The sequence below is a fragment of the Struthio camelus genome, chromosome 5 (assembly GCF_040807025.1).
Source record: "Struthio camelus isolate bStrCam1 chromosome 5, bStrCam1.hap1, whole genome shotgun sequence".
Taxonomy (NCBI): Eukaryota; Metazoa; Chordata; class Aves; order Struthioniformes; family Struthionidae; genus Struthio; species Struthio camelus.
Window position 1 is genome coordinate 56154919 of NC_090946.1, and position 18062 is coordinate 56172980.

Sequence of the window (18062 nt, forward strand, 5' to 3'; positions counted from 1 at the left end):
CTTTTCTGCCTTCCTCTTCTCTAACCATGAAAGAAGTCTTAATAATGATTTTACTCAGTGCTGGACTGCTCAAAATTTTATAGCTTGACACCCACTCAAAAGAAGAACACAAATGACAGTTTTAAGACACAAGACCAAATAAACTACAGACAAGCGCTTGAAACTGAAAATAGCAAGGCCAGGTAAGTGCTATATTGTATGTAAGTCTATGTAGAGTAAGATGTGGTAAAGTGAGAACAATGATATCAAGAACAGTAATGAGGAAAGCAGTTACCTTACTCTGTGTGTGTATGTATGTATGTATGTATATATATATAAAATGTGTGTATATATATATATATATGTACATATATACATATAGTAACATGATTGTGAAGAAGGAACTCCTTCTAATTATCTAATTCTTTTATCATGTGGTACTAAAAGGCTAAAGTCTATGCTAAGGTATCTTTTTTTCTTTCACTGCAAATCTGTGAGCGCCAATCCATATGGGTCCATGTGAACACTGTCTCTCAAACTATACATGCAACTCTCCAGAATGAGTTTGCATGTGAATGTCACAGTTTGTCTATTGAAGGACTGTAAGATCCAAGTCTCAACCAATGGAAAAAGTGGAAAAGCAAACGGTATCTTTTACTTCCAAATGTAAAGTGATAGATTAAATATTTGATAATTATGTACTAAAATAACTTACCACCGGTTCACAGTTTAAGCCAACAAACTGTCCTTCAAAATTTCAGTTATATGTCTCTTTACTTCATCAAGGTGTTACAAAGCTTAATTAACTGCCTGTAAGGCACTTTAAGTTTCAGATGATAACGTTTTACACAAGAATTTAATAATTATTTTTGATGCTCTAAGTCACAGTGAAGTCTGCAAAAGATACAGCTGCATGTCCTGAAGATGCCAGTGTATTATAATGTGACTGACAGGAAAGTTATCCAATGTTTGCGATAAAGAGAGGAAAAATTAACAATATACTATGGACTTAAACTGTGTGGATGCCTCAGGGTAGATTTCTGGTAGCCTTTGGTACTGTAGTACTCATTTCTGTATCTTCCCTCTCATTTTAGTAAGGCTTATACAAGTGTTATGGATTTGTAGGTTTTAGGCAGACCTGTATGGCTAGAAAATAAATAGATCTATGTACAGATATTTCTGATGTAGAAGTACTAGCAGATCCTCCTTAGTGGTCAGGTGGAAATTGCTATTCCTGTAGTGGGAGCAGAGGAGAAAACGTTCCAAGATCCCGTTCTCTGAAACTGCCAGTTTAGATGGGTCCAGACTAAGAAACCAGACTGCTGAACGTAGCAAGCAAAGCATGGCCACACGTTCACTTCTGCTATCCTGGGTATGGGAGTGCTAACAAGAACCTGATGAGTGGGGCAGATAGCTGGGGGGAAATAACATCTTAATCTATCACTTCTGCTTAGTTCAGAGCATCGGAGTCAGAGCCCAAAGTCTAGTCTTTCAATATTACAGAATTTTTATGCTTGCAATAAGCGGAAATGAATCTCCACTTCATAACTGCTAGCTGGGAAAAGGGATTTTTGGCATAAGTGACCATGTCACACTAGCCTCGTCGGCAATTTCATTGAAGGATTCATGCACAGAGTAGCCAAGTTTTTGCATCTCATATAACACTTATTTGGCAGCCTTTTGATAGGTTTCCTCAGCCCAGCTGGAAGAGCGCACATCCAGCTGGGCCCCAGAAATAGGCGGTGACAACTGCTGGTGACTGCCAGAGGTCGGTGCTTGCCTGCAGGGCTGGCAATCCTGCAAGTGGCCTTTCCTGACCTGCTGGTCCTCCTGCTGGATGTGAGCGATTGGAAGCAGCAGAGAGAATCATCCACAGCCAGCTGGAGAGCTGGCCTCAAGAGCACTGGGGTAGTCTCTCAAGCACTTGTTACTGCTACAAACAGCCAAGGGACCACAGCAGGACAGAATAGACTGCTAGCAGATTTCTTAATCGATGAGTGATTGCTGAACACCACAAAAGCCAGGAACCCTCCAGCTTCTGGGCGTTTGCTGACAATACAGCATTCATCCAGCTCCTACTTAACTTTGGCTGTTCTCCCACCTACTCCACCCATAGCTGACAAGTTTTGTGCAGCTTTAAAACCCAGTCCCACTACTGTATGAGTCATGGTGCTGCTTAATAAAAAGAAAAGGTGTACGGTCATGCAGACACTTATAGGTACAAGAGGGTGGCACGGTGGTGCTGAGAACAACAGAAGAGTTATAAAGCTATTGGACTGTGCAAACATAGAGGTAATTGTTCCTTTTCAAACCAAATTCAACATAAACAATCACATAATTAGGTAGAAGTAATGAAGTCTCAAATGATCAGTGACAATTTCATTTTGTACTTTCCTAGGACCATCTAGTTGTAAGAAAGGGTAACAGCACTCTAAACTGTAATTTATTTAAGTGTTGATTTATAAAACTGGAAACCAGGAGACTACTAGCCTTTTCTGCTTCAGACAAACTAACCAACCAATGAAATTAACAGGCTTCTTGACTGAGAGCCTACCAGAAAGGCCAGCTATAACCCAGAACATTTACTGGTAAAATTATGAGCCCATGAAAATCTAAGTTTATAAGACTGAAGTTGTTTACAGACCTGAAATAATAGCATTCATTGTTTTAATTTTTAACTCCAAATTAAGACAGTGCAGATGGGCACGATTTTCCATTCTTAATGTGAGACACAACACCATGTGTCTTTAATATAAATGCAACATATACATTCAGCTAGACTGTTGGTTTATTCTTACATTCCATATTTAAACCTAAGTCATTATCAAAGCAAAAGTGAGTGAATACAAATGCAGTGAAGATGACTGATACAAAACCTGCTCATTTAACATGATCTAAGCTCTTATTTGTAGGATCTAAAAAGAATGAAAAGTTCTCTCTATTTAATGTTTTCAGTTAATCCTCTATCCAAACATTTTGCCCAACAAACATCAGATTATTTTATGTTGGCTATAAAGCTGTCACTCCTCAATAAACAGATATACTCCTGGTGGTTTTACCTCTGTTGTCGAAGATCTGTCAATATATGCATCATCTCATAAGCGAAACCAGAGAAATTCAGGTGCAAGCTTCTAGCAAATTCAGCTAAACAGAGGTTGTTCACCACATGAGAGGATCCATGGAGCTGCAGCCCCCATGCAACAGGCCGTGGTTGGAAGATTCCAACAGAAGTTTGCAAAAGCCCTGAAGTTAATACTCCCGCGATCCTTTAATAGAAAGCTATGTGACCTTTAAAGCTTTGTTAGACAGAGCCTTCCTTTAGTCAGTCTCAATTAAATTTTATGTTTTGTAGCTCCCATTTTCTTGTAAGACAACAAAAGAGTTCAAGGGATGGATCCTTCTTTGAAGATTTTAATTCCCTGTGGAGAAAATTTATTTCCACCTAAAGAGCCATTCAAAATTTGGGAGCTGGGGGAAGGGAGCTTTTGCGTTTTTTTATGTCTGTTTTTTGTTTTAGAAATTTCTAGTACTTTGTGAACATAGAAAAAACCTTGAAATTCTTTGAAAGGGACAGTATTCTGGCAATGGTTAGACTGCAATTATTATCTCTGTGCTCTTCACTATAATGGGGAGAAAAGCAGAAGGATAGTTAAAGAGATCCTAGCTACTATTGGTGATGAAGTAGCTTTCCATGAAACCATCACCCATTGCTACTGTGATACTATAGTAACACAATACTGGTAAATTCTCAGTACGAGACATGGCAATGAATGAGACACATCATATTCATAAAAATGATAACTCCTTCCTCCTAGCCTGATCCTTCAAACTTACTCTTAACACAAACTGAATAGGGTCAAAAAATTGAAGCATTTGAGAGTGAACTGGGCTCTGACATTCTAGCTCACAGTAGTTACTACTGTTGAAAACATAAATGAGCGTAAGCACTATTCCCCGATGTAAACATTTTCAGGAGCAGGCCATCAGTAACATTTGTTTTTCTGCTATGTTCCTTTATTTCATTAGCTTGCTTTGCAATCAACTCAGTGTAAAACTGCATGTGGCAGTAGGGAATCCCGAGTGCTGGAGACAGGTTCCTAGGCTCTTTATGCAGTCAGTGTACACAGAATTAGGTATTTCTGAAAATCAGTCTAAAAGTGCCACACATTGAAAGGGGTGTTGCTTGGCACTAACCACTACAAAATAATCACAGAGCTTTTTTTTTTTTTTTTTTTTTTACCTTTCTCCCAAAGTCACACACCTGAATCTGGTTTTATGAGAAACTTCTCACAAATTGCTTTGGTTTGCTTGGTATCTAGAGTCTGAAGACCCTTCTTGGCTCTCTCTTTGGCATGACATTTCTGTGGTCACCCAAGGAGAGGGGGACGTGGGTTCAAGGTTTCCACTAACTTACAGACTTCACAATCTTCTCTCTCACTTCCCTCACAAGTGTCACAATCACCAAGCTTCAGAAACTGGACAACTTGTGCAGATGGGAATGCAAGACTCATGGAGTCAGACAGATTTTTCAAGATTATTTGATTATTGTTGTTTATTTTTAGCTAAAATTTAAGATTTTGGCTCTTAGCTAGTTGTCTACACTTACTCATGTCTGAGATTCTCCTCGTTTTTGCCTTGTGCTTACTACTTAATTACTGCTATAATGTAACCTTCTGTCTCTGTCTAACTTTCTGAAAAAAAAAGAGGTATTCATAGCATTTGCCTTTTGTTCAGATCAGTATAGATAGCTTTTGCAATAGGCAAGTAAAATTATCTATTACCTCTAATCCAACAGAAATTCAGTGCAATTTACTGCCAAGTGGTGATTTAAATCTGTAACAATCTCATGTAACCATCTTCTATTACTGCTTACAGAGTCATGCCTTGATACTCACAACTATCAGCAATAATCTGGTTTGATACCAGTATCAGGGCACACAATTCTAAAGAAAAAATCCTTCATCTCTCCCTTCTGAACTTCACTCAGTGATGACCCCTGCACTCAGACCATTGTCTCTACACAGTCAAAGACTTTATGCTTTTTATGCAGCACGCTTCCAAACACTGGGAAAATAATAATGGAGCCAAAATCATATAGTAAATAATAATCATGTCTCTGAAAACTATTTGAAAAGTACAATATGTAATACAATTCAAAAATAAAGTACTTATTTTCTTTCCCCCCAAAAATAGTAGCAAGGGAACTATAGTTTGTGTATTGCATTGCAGTTGGCAGTGTCCTACTGCTATTTTATACATAGGGGCTGTACAAATATCTAATTACACAATATAATCATACAGTTAAAAAAATAAGATCGTAAAATCAATTAACTTGGAAATAGTCTTTTGATTTAGGCTCCTTCTGATATTTCTGCACATGCTTAATTCTACATTCTGTGACTATTTCAACTAAACAGAAGTATTAGTGAGTTTGGATTAGATAAGCAGACTTTTTATGCTTACTGACTCAAATACTGAAACTAGTTTTGTATTTAAAAATAGTTAGATGGACATGATTAAAAATGTTAAAAGTTTTTTATTGAGAAAATACAGTTTTTTTTGAGAAGTAATAAAAATTAACATATACTCAACTTTGAAACCTGTCAGAAGTTACAAGTCATTTTTGTGTCAAGTCTTTTTAGCTTTTAACATGTTTAGTGCCTTGTAGGTATAATGCACAGCATAAGTTTTCCCTCAAAAATGAAAGCCAGTGATAGCAGCAAATGTGAAGGCTTCCCTTCTCACTACACTTTTCTTTACTTTAGCAATTGAAAACTTGTAGTTCACTATCTAGATACTTATGTAGAAATGTAGTTTAGCTAAAGCTTACTGCAGGAAACAAAATGGGTCTAGTTCTTCATTTTCACTGCTAATCTCACCTCTGCCTTTCCAGCACAGCATGTGGACATTTCTGAAGCTGGCGCCGTGCTGCAGCTATGCTGCCTCCATACGTGGTATCTATGCCACTATACATAAGCACAATTCCATTTTGATCTATATATGGATGTAAAAACAGGTTGCTATTGTATTTTCAAAGTTCTCGTGGAAAGCCTGCCAGCCACATAAAACTGGGTTTTACTAATTAGAGTTTCCTTGATTAAAGGCAAGCTTTGAAGAGCTCCTGTGGATAACAGGCTTAACTTTAAGCACGTGAGCAGTCCCATTACATTCACTGGCTTCAACCGGACTGCTCATAAAATTAAGCGTGTATTTAAATGTGTTTCTGGATCAGAGCCCAAGTACCTTAGAGGAGCTCAAACTAAGCGGTGGTACCTTCTGAATCCGGTATGATTCAGGTGGCTCAGCACCATAAATCCTGAAGATCTTCTGTATTCTGTCAAACTGAAAGGTTGTGGCTCAAGCAAGTCTTGGAAACATCATCTACCACGATTAACTCGGAATGTCAGTTCATCAGAGCTTGGAAACAAGTACTTCACCGGCTGATCAGGCTGATCACTGACTAAGCAAGTTCAGAAAACCCAGAAAACAAAGCACGATACTGTAGCACACTAATGTGGCCATCCTGCTCCCAATACATAAGGCTGCAGATCTTGCTCAAGTATCTCTACACATTATGCTCTGTAATCATAGCCTATTAGCAAAATTTCATACCGTCAGTGTAAGTAACGCTAAGACTTTTCAAATTGTGTTCATTATGCAAAACTAAATGTTTGCCAAAGTCTAGCAATTGCAAAAAGAGAGGAATATAGGGAGGATCTAATGTCTGGAAAATTGGGTGATTAAAAGAGGTCACATAAAATTGACAATTTTAAAACATGTACTCTTACCCTTCTCTCTGGAAAATAGTTCTAAAACAGTCCCCCAGGCTCTTGTAACTGGTCGGATCAGTTTTCCCTCTTTGAATTTGGAACCTAAAAAAAATACAATTTAGATCACAGCATGAGAAGTTAAGGATTTTAAGCCACTTTTAACTTTCCAATTATTATATAAAAGGAGTATTAAATTTTTTCACATATCTGATTCATTATTATATACTGTTCCTGATATACTTATTAACACTATTTTCATAGAAGCTATTAAACTAAGGAAAAATAGAGCTTTAGTAGTAAATTTTTTTGTAGTTTATGGAACTCACAGTATAGCTATCACCTTTGACATTTACACCTCTTTCTAGTTGTTTGAAAAATAAGCTGTTAACCCTGTGCCTTATCCAAAGTCCATTGAAATTAATGGGAGTCTTTGAATCAAACGCTGGTTTTGAAAATCTGAAACGGAATACTGTCATGTTTCATTATGAAAAGAATCTACTGTGCAGTTTCTTACTTTTTGTATCTGATGCAATTACAATAAAAATCAATCAGAGACATTACTGGAAATTAGAGCAGCATTCATTTTCATTACTTAATAATAAGATGAACAGTGTAACAAAGCAATGATTTATTTTAATTAAAATCTCTTTTTCCCTATTTACAGTCTGACAACAACAAACATGTTTCAACAGAATGACAGTGGCCTACAAAGGAAAATCAAGATTTTACTTGAAGACTGCATACATGGATAGAAACGGTAAGCTTAACCTCCTATATTAATTTGTTAAGTATCCCAGTTAGATTTTACTATTTCTTCCGATAAAAATAAGGAAGATCCAGTCGGAGAACAGTAACACTATTAGGTGGTTGGGATATTTTGTTAATTAATATGAACAAAGAGGCAGCATTTTCTTCCACCAATTTGCATTGTAGACCTAAGCCATTCACTGCATTTTTTACAGTAGGGAAACTTATTAAATCCTTACATGTACTCTTTCATAATACTATTATTTTTAAAACTGCAGCCAATGTACTCAACTAAGTAGTATGAAGTAGGTCTTTATCAACAGAATTTTGAATACATTTTTAGGAATAAATTTTCTTTTAAAACTGCACTTATTACTATTTAGCATCCAAAACAATAGAATATTGATGATAGCAATTTCAGTCTAAAAGAACTGTGTATGAGACTGTCAACGAGTTTACTTTCGCAGTAAGCACAATAATAGTTTTGCCCAGCAAAAAGTGTTCAATAGCTTCAAAGAATAAATGACATTATAATCAAGTATGTTGTACTTCACAGGCACAGGACAAAAGAAGTATCTTCAGTTTTGTATACATGGTTTCTTATATACTCTGAATTTTTTTTCAACAGGTCCTAACCACTGGTGTTCTTACAAACATCTACTGTTTCTTATTCTGTTTATTATACTGAATCTCATTAATATGCCATGAACTAAGATACTTCAACATAATGTTGAACAGCAGTTGTTTTCTCCCCTTTCTCAACAGAATTCAGTAGGATCCAATGAAAGTTTGTATTCTGGCAAAAGACATTCGTCATTTTGACTATCAATACCTCCTAAACCGTGTTCTGTGCTAACACATCTAACGTTTCATTCACTTCAAGGAAAAAATTTCCAGTGATGTAATACAATTCTTTGGGCAATTATGAAGGCAAGCCCACACCTTTTTTGAAAACAGTTAGAAGGAAACACTGAACCCTTCCATAGTCCTAATAAAAGTAGTTCAGGCACATCTGGGATCTCTATCTGGGGTAACCTCTTTTATTAGCAAGAGAACTTGCTGCCAAGTTGGCAGAGGACAGAATGCTATTCAATAGGCTTACACTCAAATAAGAGCTGATGCATAACATTTTGTCTGAAAAGAACCCTTGGGAAGGCTAATAGTTGAAAATGCCTCAATGCCATCACACAAAGTCCAACAGTAATATCAGCTTCAGAAGCTTTTACATTATAATAAGCAAGCAATCAAAGGAACAACAGAAAGTAGAATCTATACTAATTTTCGTATATTTAGGACTTGACTATTTATACCTTTCAGTTTAAAAATAAAAATGGATTTCATTTGTTAAACAAAATCTTGCAAAAATTCACCAGCACCCCACCTTTTTCAAGCATTTCAAAAGTAAAGCCTCCTTAGCCCTAACCCTTTCTCTCGAGCTTCAACGTTTGGCCTGCTTGTAAACTCAGAACAAAGCATAATTATTTCTGAAACATCCATTGAACAATGCACCCTCCTTCTCTTCACCCTCCGAATGCTCAAGCATATCCTCTGTGTGTGTGTGTGTGTGTGTGTGCGCGCGTGCGCGTGCGCGCGTGAGAGTGAGCTTCTCAACTGAACTGCACAGCCGTGACTGTTTGTGCAACCGAGGCTTTCATCACACACTCACTGTAGATCTCAAAACACGGAGAAAATACCTTACATAATTTTGCTCTGCAGTTATACTGTACCCACTTCTCAATTATATTTAAATGATTTAATAAAATTTATGTAGTTTATTTGTATGAGGTGAAGAGACAAGGATAACTTCTTGCTGAAGAAGTTAAAAGAGGATTACGTTTATTTCAGTTTTTTAAGTAGATAAGACTTTAGTATTAAATGAGTCCGTTTGTTACACTGAGTCACACAAATAACATATTCCTTCCTTTAGGGTTTTTGGATCCATTCCTTCCCTAGTAAATCTTTTTTACAGCTTTAACAGCAATCCTAAAATACATGCCAATTACGTGCTTCAACCTAGATCTGCGAATTGGGTTCTTTGATTCAGAATTGCTTGCCTCAATAAAATCATGTGTAACTTTTTAATGAACTAGCTAATTGATCACCAGCACTTGTTATAAGAAGCTTGAGGAAGAGCTGAAAAGATATTTATTTGCTTTACTGGAGGCAGCAGCAGCAGCCGCCTGTATTAGTAATCTTAATAATAACGAAGCGTGAGAGCATTCACTTCAAAAACAACTAGGCCTGTTTTTAATGATTGTTTAGAGGAAAGAACATATCTGGGGGATACATAACTGCTTTCTATGCTTTAAATCCATTTCTTTCTCAAAGCATTATTAAACCAGTCAATTTCATGCATTTTCAAAAGCAGGATGCCTTTCTTGTATGTTATTAGTTTTGCTAGAATAGAAAAAGGTAAATTCTCCTATAAATAACAATTGGAGTGGTAATTTCTGATCTAATTATTTTTTTTTGAAATCTGAAAAGCAAAATCTGCACTCAGGGTTCAGAGATGCGCCAAAAGGATGCACAAGCAGAGAGGCCTTTGCCGGGCTGGGCCAAACGCCCAGCAACTTATTATCAGCATACAGTGAGCATCAACAGCCCCTGGACACTCCAACATGATATACATTTACTGACAGCTCTAGCTTCATCACTCTAAAAATGATCATCAGATAACTTTCTTCTTCTGTCATATTCTCCTTTCTCATTTTCCTGCTCCTTGGCTTTCCAGTCTGTGGTATTAAGTACTCCCACCTTGGGCTTGCTCACAGAGCCACGAGGAGGCATTTTGGTTCCCAGCGTTCTTCTTTGCATGCGGCACCTTCCCTGTGTCCCTGGCGTCTTTGCCGGCTCCTCCTCGCTGCTCCCACCTCCAGCTCCTTCCGCCACTGGGGACTTCGCTATCTCCCTTTCTGGATCACAGCAGCAGCCAGCAGGTCTAGATCATATTTGCCCCCTTTGCCTGAACTCCACCTTTGCTGGGGCTCTATTTGATGCAAAAGCGTCCCAAAATTGTTTATAAAGAGAATATCTGTGTCCTTCCTTTTTGAAGCCAGAAGACACAGGGTTAGGATCTCAAAAGGTGGAAATCATGTAAAAACATTTGAGGTTTTGGGGCCTGTTCAAAATGAAAGCTCTATGTTGAAAACTTTTCATGATCTAAAACTACAAAAATATTTTAACTTACCCACATTAATCAGCACTATAACTACTACTTGTGAAACAATTAAATCAAAATTATTTTTATTTTGATAGCATGAGAGGGCATTTTAATGGTTAGAATAGTCCTTGATAAAAAACTCTAAATGGGCTCAGCCTGGAACTCCACAATGCAAAAGATGCTGGACTTCCTTTACCATTTCTCTGAGCCACCTTCCATTTAGCAAGAGGTATGTCGTAACCTGAAGCAATGATTCTTCTCTGCACGGACATCCATATCTGTTTCCAATGCCTGATTTACAGTTCTTCATTTTATAACAGCTAGTATTTTATTCCAAGCTTTATAAAATTCCTTAGTCCACAGGATGCTTTCCTGCCTGTCCTCCTTCCTATTGCAGGTCTTTTCTAATACAATTGGACCAGGAAAATTGTTGCTTTCTGGAAAAAAGAAAAATTTTTCTATCCCCCTCTATCAGTTGTTAATTATTTTGTACATGCTTGCTGAACAGCTCATCAAAATCATCTTGTGGATGTCTGCCACTACAATATCTGGGTATTTAGTGTTCAAAGTCTGTTCATCACAATGTTACCTAGCAATCCTCTCCCTTTTATTTACTGCTCAGTGCTGGATACAGGTCTTACATTCATGCTAACAATTTCAGTTACCTTAAAACCCAAAAGGTAGAAACTGCTATTTTCATATCTATACACAGGTAGATAGTGAGCAGTTAAATCCCAGCCATGCAGAACAGTCACAAGGTGACGTGGAGAAGACTAGAGCTCACCAAATTCTTGCTACTGGGTTTACAAAGGCTATACCTTCATTTGTAATTCCAGAATTTCTTAGTGCTTTTATGCCGTGCTGCTGACTAGTTCCTAAACCACAAAGTTCAGAAGGAAAGAAAAATATGGTTTGAAATAATCAGACTTCAGACCCTGTGACGATGTTTGCCAATGAGCAGAAGTCTTGGTTGCATTTTGCTTCTTACTTAACTTCTAATCTCTTCATATGTCTTATTAGGACTATCACTTTATCATATGTTCTAGACTACTTTGAACAAAGCTCCAAACATTTCCTTCCATGATTGGGAATTATGCAATATCAAAGCAAATAGAGGAGGACAGTCATGTGGCACAGCAACAAAATTATCTGTGCAATGTTATTTTTAAAACACTTTTAAACAGACGTGCGGCTTTCTGAAAGCTGAAAATAACATTTATAGCCACCTTACACTTCCAATATTTCCCACGATTCCAGTCACACCTAACTGTAGTTACTCCTACTAGCCTTGCAAAGCCTACTCCTACCTACTCCTTTCAAAGTATATTGAAAATGTATAGTCTGAAGTGATATGTAAATATATATATATTTAATAGTTCACATGTTTATAATCAAACATAAGTGCATTATAATTTTTAAAGATTTCAATCTGCTAACTTAAACATTTATTCAGGTGCTACTTGTTAGTGCTATCTAGTGATGCTTAGATTTCATGCAAAACTTGGTACTACAAAATGGGCTTTGATAATATAATTTATTTCACTTTTTGGCTCAAGTTCTTTGAGTTGCTTATGTTACTTACAGGATAATAACTAAATTGAGAGTATAATTCTGCCATTTATTTTAACAATAAATCACATAAGCTGTTGAAGAACTGAATATTAGATTTCAAAACAAAAATCCTACTTATTTAAAGCCAAAGATATAAATTATGCTAGCATAGGGGTCATATTTTAAGTATTATAGTATTGCTGTGATGATTATTTAACTTAAAAAATCATATAAGAATACAATAAAATAGTTACATTATAGTAAACAGGCAAAGAATAGAATGTATTTCAATCATCCTTCATAGTAGACAGAGACTTGCCTCTATCTTACCACAGAATTTATCATCTGTTTTCATACAGTTCATTATTTACTTCACAAGTAATAAATCAGGATTATGTGTAAAGAAATATTTCAGCATTCATCTACATGAAAATTTTATTCACTTTGTTGGAATTCATGATGCTTTTTATTTACTTTTTTGACTTTTGGATGAACATTTTTTTTTGAAGAAGAGGAAAGAAATTAGTAATAATGGAAATAATTATAAAGTTACCCTGAAATCTCAAAATCCTCTGATTACAGAGATGACTTTTATGTGAGTTAGAATATCAACTACCAGATATGAAGATCAAATAAAAAATACTGTAAATACTTGTCACAGAGTTCATGACCAAACACAAAGTGATGAATTCTCACATTCACCAAGTTATTTCTCAAACATTGCAACTCATAAATTTCTCCATTCCAGACCTGAACTCCATCTCCTTCCAATCACAATCCATTGCTTCCCGTAGTTAACTGATAGATTATCCACCAATTTGGACTTTAGTTTAAAAAAAAAAATTCAGAAAATGCTACAGAGTATAAGTAGGGCAGGAGAAACATAATACCCAGTGGATGAGAAAGAAGCAAACACTTACCCACCTTTGCATTAGGAGTACATTTACAGTAAAAATTAGGGCTAGCTCAATAAAGGACTTAAAGGTCACCTGGGGCTTAAAGCAGAACTTAGATGGAATGGAGTGGCTGTCCTGATCAAAATTCAAATACAAGAAGATCATCTTCAGTTGCCATCTCCCTTTCGGGTACCTAAAACCAATTCATGTAAACCCTCATAAAACAATTGATCTAAAATCTCATGGGTTTGCAGGCTCAGTGTTCCTCCACCCTATTTCCTTAAGAGCCCTTCTGCTAAAAACTTTCTATGTCTTGTGCTGACAGCAGCACCTATGAAGCAAAAAGATTTTTTTCCTTTTTTTTGAGAAGGCACCAGAAGAAGCCACATGGTCAGTCACTTACTTGACAGCGGAGAGATCTGGATTATACTTTCTATTCCTAAGACTACTGCTATGTTTTACATTCAGTTGCCAATAGCTAAGGGCCAGCTCCATCTTCTGTTTTGCTTTCAACTTGAAGGATGAGAACTTCCCAGGTGTCACTTACTCTGGGCACACATTTTTTTAAAAATGCTTTCTCTGAATGAACTGCATCCTTTAATGGAGAAACAACAAAGGCCTAAACACCACAAAATGCCTCAGGTGGTTCACTGGAACTCCTGGCCTATTCTCTGAATATGAGCGAGTCTCATTCTCAGAACAGACAGAAGTACACTAATCAGAAAAGTTCTTCATCTCTCCTTTACTTCCCTAGTACTGATTTTCCTCTATCTTGTACTTTCATATTTGAGCTAAGAAGCCTATCATTCCATTAAAAATATAAGTGGAACAAAGTAAGCAGTGCTACTATATATTCCTAGAGCGTGGTAAAGCATGTAAGAAATAAAAGCTGTGTTTTGCCAGCTACAAATGAAGAACAATTCTATCTTTTTCTCCTGACATTGCAGTAACTTTTCCATTACGCACACTGGATAATACACAATAGCTACAATGGCAGAAAGAAATGCTCTTTTAAACATAATTTTAGAAGAGATTGTTTAGCAAACCAGAAACAGGTCAAATAAATTAACCCATGTAACTGTTTCATGGAAATCTGCACCAGTAATTGTGCTAATGATTAACAAGAATAAGTAGTTATAGCAGTCACATTCAAATGCTTTAATGCTTTCCTGAGAAAGAAATATAGCAGAAACTAAGTTCAAACCCTAATATTTTTAACAGTCTAATTCCATAAATGTGTGTTTGTGGGGGTTTCAAAACAAGTAAGACTTAGTGAAAACCACCATTCTTTCATTCCACCTTAAAAACTGGTCAGAGAAATATCATGCACAGTTAGCTACAATGTCGTGCAAGTCTGCTTTTGTTTTAGGGATTAAAACACTGAGAATACTGTCAGTACTCAGTGCTGATTACACTGCAGAAAAACCTCTGTATGGTGAGCCTAAACTTGCGTGCACTGGAAGCGCCAACGGTTTATCCACCTTGACAATGGAGGATCAAGGCCTCATTACCAGTCTATTTCTAAGTTCATTGTATTATATGTACATTGTATATACATGTGCAAAGAAAAGTATTATCTGAGAATCTTGCATGTTTCTTAGCAAGGAGAAACTATGGAGTGATGTTCAGAGCAGGTACACCAAGCTTTTCCTAACTTCAACTCCTAGCCTCAAAATTCTATTATGCTCTTATTTTTCTGGATTCCCAGAGCTTTGAGCTACCATGGCTCCCCATTAAGTATCAGCCACTCCTCTTAGCTATGGACCTCAAAATAGCACATGTTTTTTGGAAATTACTGTAATGTTCTTCTGTACCCAAGCCTATCTAGAAGTTCTGCCAAAACAGGGACAGCTCTGCCTGCCTCCCCACTGTTGAGAGTACCAGGAATGTACAATTTTGTCCTTGAAACTTTATTTTAGCTGCCTGGATACAACTTCTGCACACAACTTGAGGTGACAGTGATGATCTTAAAGGGTCCAAGACAGCTACATTTGAAACCCCACACAATGTCCGGGAGTGTAAGATCAGCCAGGATGTATGACTGTAAAAGTAACAGCTACACTTAAACACTGCCTATATTTTTTGTGTGCATCTTCCTGTGTAAAAATAACTTAGCTATACTGGTAAAAGAATATGCAGAAACTAGCTATGGTAAAAAAATTGGTGCTTTTTTTCCCCCAGCAGTGCTATATTTCTGAAACTTCTCCTAATCTTTATTTCCTAGGCAAAGATAACCCCCCAAAATCTAAGGATGTTTTTACCCCTTATCTAAACAGGTCAAATCACTGAAAATGACAGCATAAGGAATAATTTTGTATTGTCAGAGGTCATGGACTTATTTTTATGACTTTACATATGTGTAGTCCCTCACAGCCTAATAATCAACACAAGAAGTCCAGTTTTCATTAGTTTTGGATAAAGTCTTGTATGTTTTCCTTCAAAATAGCTTATAGGGAAGCAATAGAAACAATGATGAGGAATATAAACCAATAACAAGAAGAGATTTCACAAGAAGTCAGATATTAGATTACATTACAGAATGGCCCCAGTAACCATCTTGATTCAGGAGAAAAAATGAGCATTCAGTCTGGCTGATTTTCGTCTGGAATACGTGCCTGTGTAAAAACTGTCCAGCTCCTTACCTTACTTTAACATCTACTACAAAAACATATATCCTCTATTGACCTCTCCCTGCTGCACTAACAGACTTTGAGTCTAATCCTGTAGAGCCGTCCTTGTGTCCTATGATATTAGTGAGTTGTATGAATCCTTTACTGAGTCTTTGCAAATTAAAGCCTTTGAATAATTTAAATATAAGTATGAAATAGTTCATCTGTCGGTTAAAATTGTTATGATATCAATGATATCATATTAGGGAAGTAATTTTACTGCCTATAAACAGGAAGGCTATCTCCAGTACTTTGAAAAGATACAGACGCAAATCTTCACGTAGCTTTGTAAAACAAAGCGTACTTCTGATAAGTCACAGGAAAGCTTCAAATGAATAATTGCTATTGGTCATTACTGGACAATACCTTCAACACAAACAGCAACCATTATTCTAAAACTCTTTCAGTTCAAATACTGAAATAATAAATATTTAAGAAAATATAATTAAGGTTTATATCCAACAAGGAAATGTTTACTTTTAACAAAATTCCTATAAAATGGGCCATGTACTTCCATAGCTCTTTCTTAACAAAATTTTGATATCCGTTTCCCCTATTGTAATCACATAGCACTTTGCCTTCTGACAAGGCAGGGAAATAGCTGCTAATCTGCGGCTTGCTGGCAGGAATGCCTTTGGAGAAGCTTTTTGGAGGGGTTATTCAATGAGAAATTACAATACTTTGCAGTATTCATTAGCATTCTAAATTCTTTTATGAGATCGATCCCACCAGACATTGATGTATTCTGATTTTTTTGGTATTATAATGATTTAACACCAAAATTTGCAAACTACAGTGAAATATACATTAACCTTGCTCCCTACAGTTAAAGTAGTAAAGATACCTGAAAATATTTTCTCTCCCAAAGGAATGAAATGGTAAAATACAGAAATGCAAATTAATTTTCAGTGGAAAACTGCCAAAAGCAAATTGTAAGCTGCTGAAAGAAGTGCTAGTTGTTAAGTGTTCACCCAACCTTCTATGCCTTCTATGTCTATGGAAAATATTTTAAAAGAAGATATTGCAGCTGAGATTTTTGAGACACTGGAACGGATATAGCCAGAGTTATTCTACTGAAAAGCACAGGTAAATCTTCTGCATTTAAAACCCTTAACTTATACGACCTCTTTTACTGACAGACAAACCATTTAAAAAGACTTGTGGCAAATTTACATAACATGGACAATACTGACTTTATATATGCTAATTCCACATAAAAATGACTATTTTTTCTATTGCTTTGTATGGCTAAGCAACAGAAAACCTACACCCTTAAAGCAGCATTACATTTTGAAATGAAACTAGTAAAGTGAGGAAATTCTGAGTCAAAGACTGAAACACAACTCTTACCAACCCAGCTGTGCCCCAATATTACTGCTTATATGGTATTCATTATCAGCTAGTGCTTAGCAACCTCAGCAGCTCTTAACATACAGTAGGGCATAACGAGGCAAGTTAAGGATGATATTTCCTCTGAAGCTGTGTGACTTTCTCTGCGGTGGTGACTTAAAGTAAAACCATTAAAATGCTGGAACACTCTTGCCTTCTTTTATACACTTTATCTGAAATAGTGCACTTCCCCTTTTGTCAAAAGAAAAACAAAAACACAATCCCATAACTTTAAGGAAAGTTTTCTGTGTGTTGAAACGGTAACTTGTCAGTGTGTTTCAGAATCAAGAGATAGTTAACCGCACTTTAAGCAAATTTTTTGTTCAATGAGTTTAATTTTCCCCTGGGAATTGAAGAGAAACCTGTGAGACCTGGAAATATACACTATTAATTCACAATACGAAGATATTGCAAAGATATAGGAAAGGAATTACCACAAGTGCAGGGTAGTAAGTTACTCTGTAAGAACAGCAGCAGTAGCAATTTTCAGACTTCATTAGATTTATTTTTCTAATGATACAATTAATACTTATTCACAAATAATGATAGCAAATAAAACTCAGGAGAATCTAGAATACAGACTGTATGCTGTGGTTAAAGAACTAATTTTAGTATCCAAGACCGTAGATTCAAAAGTCATAGTTGCAACACAGCTATCATGATATTACTTTTCCATAGAATTAAAAGCGCCACCCAATTATTATTTTCCTTATTTGTAAATACATTTTGAAAACTCTCAAAGTCCAACTTTAAATATTTCATAGCCCAGCTCTAAACACCAGCAAACAAGACTTAATATTCTAATAGAAACACTACCAGGCTCTTGACAACAGCCATGCAAGGCTGCATCTTTATATTACAACACACTTCTCCCAGTGAAAAAAATCGCTAGTTAGCCAGG

The 18062-nt window shown here is 36.4% G+C and overlaps 1 protein-coding gene across 2 annotated transcripts in view; it reads right to left on the reverse strand.

Annotated features, from left to right (window-relative positions):
• Nucleotides 1–18062, reverse strand: part of SLC25A21 (solute carrier family 25 member 21) — a 260329-nt gene that overhangs the window by 62114 nt on the left and 180153 nt on the right. For both annotated transcript variants that reach the window (XM_068946510.1, XM_068946511.1), the window contains one exon: nucleotides 6768–6851. In XM_068946510.1, coding sequence (XP_068802611.1) covers nucleotides 6768–6851 — 84 coding nt within the window. The remainder of the gene's footprint in view (nucleotides 1–6767; nucleotides 6852–18062) is intronic.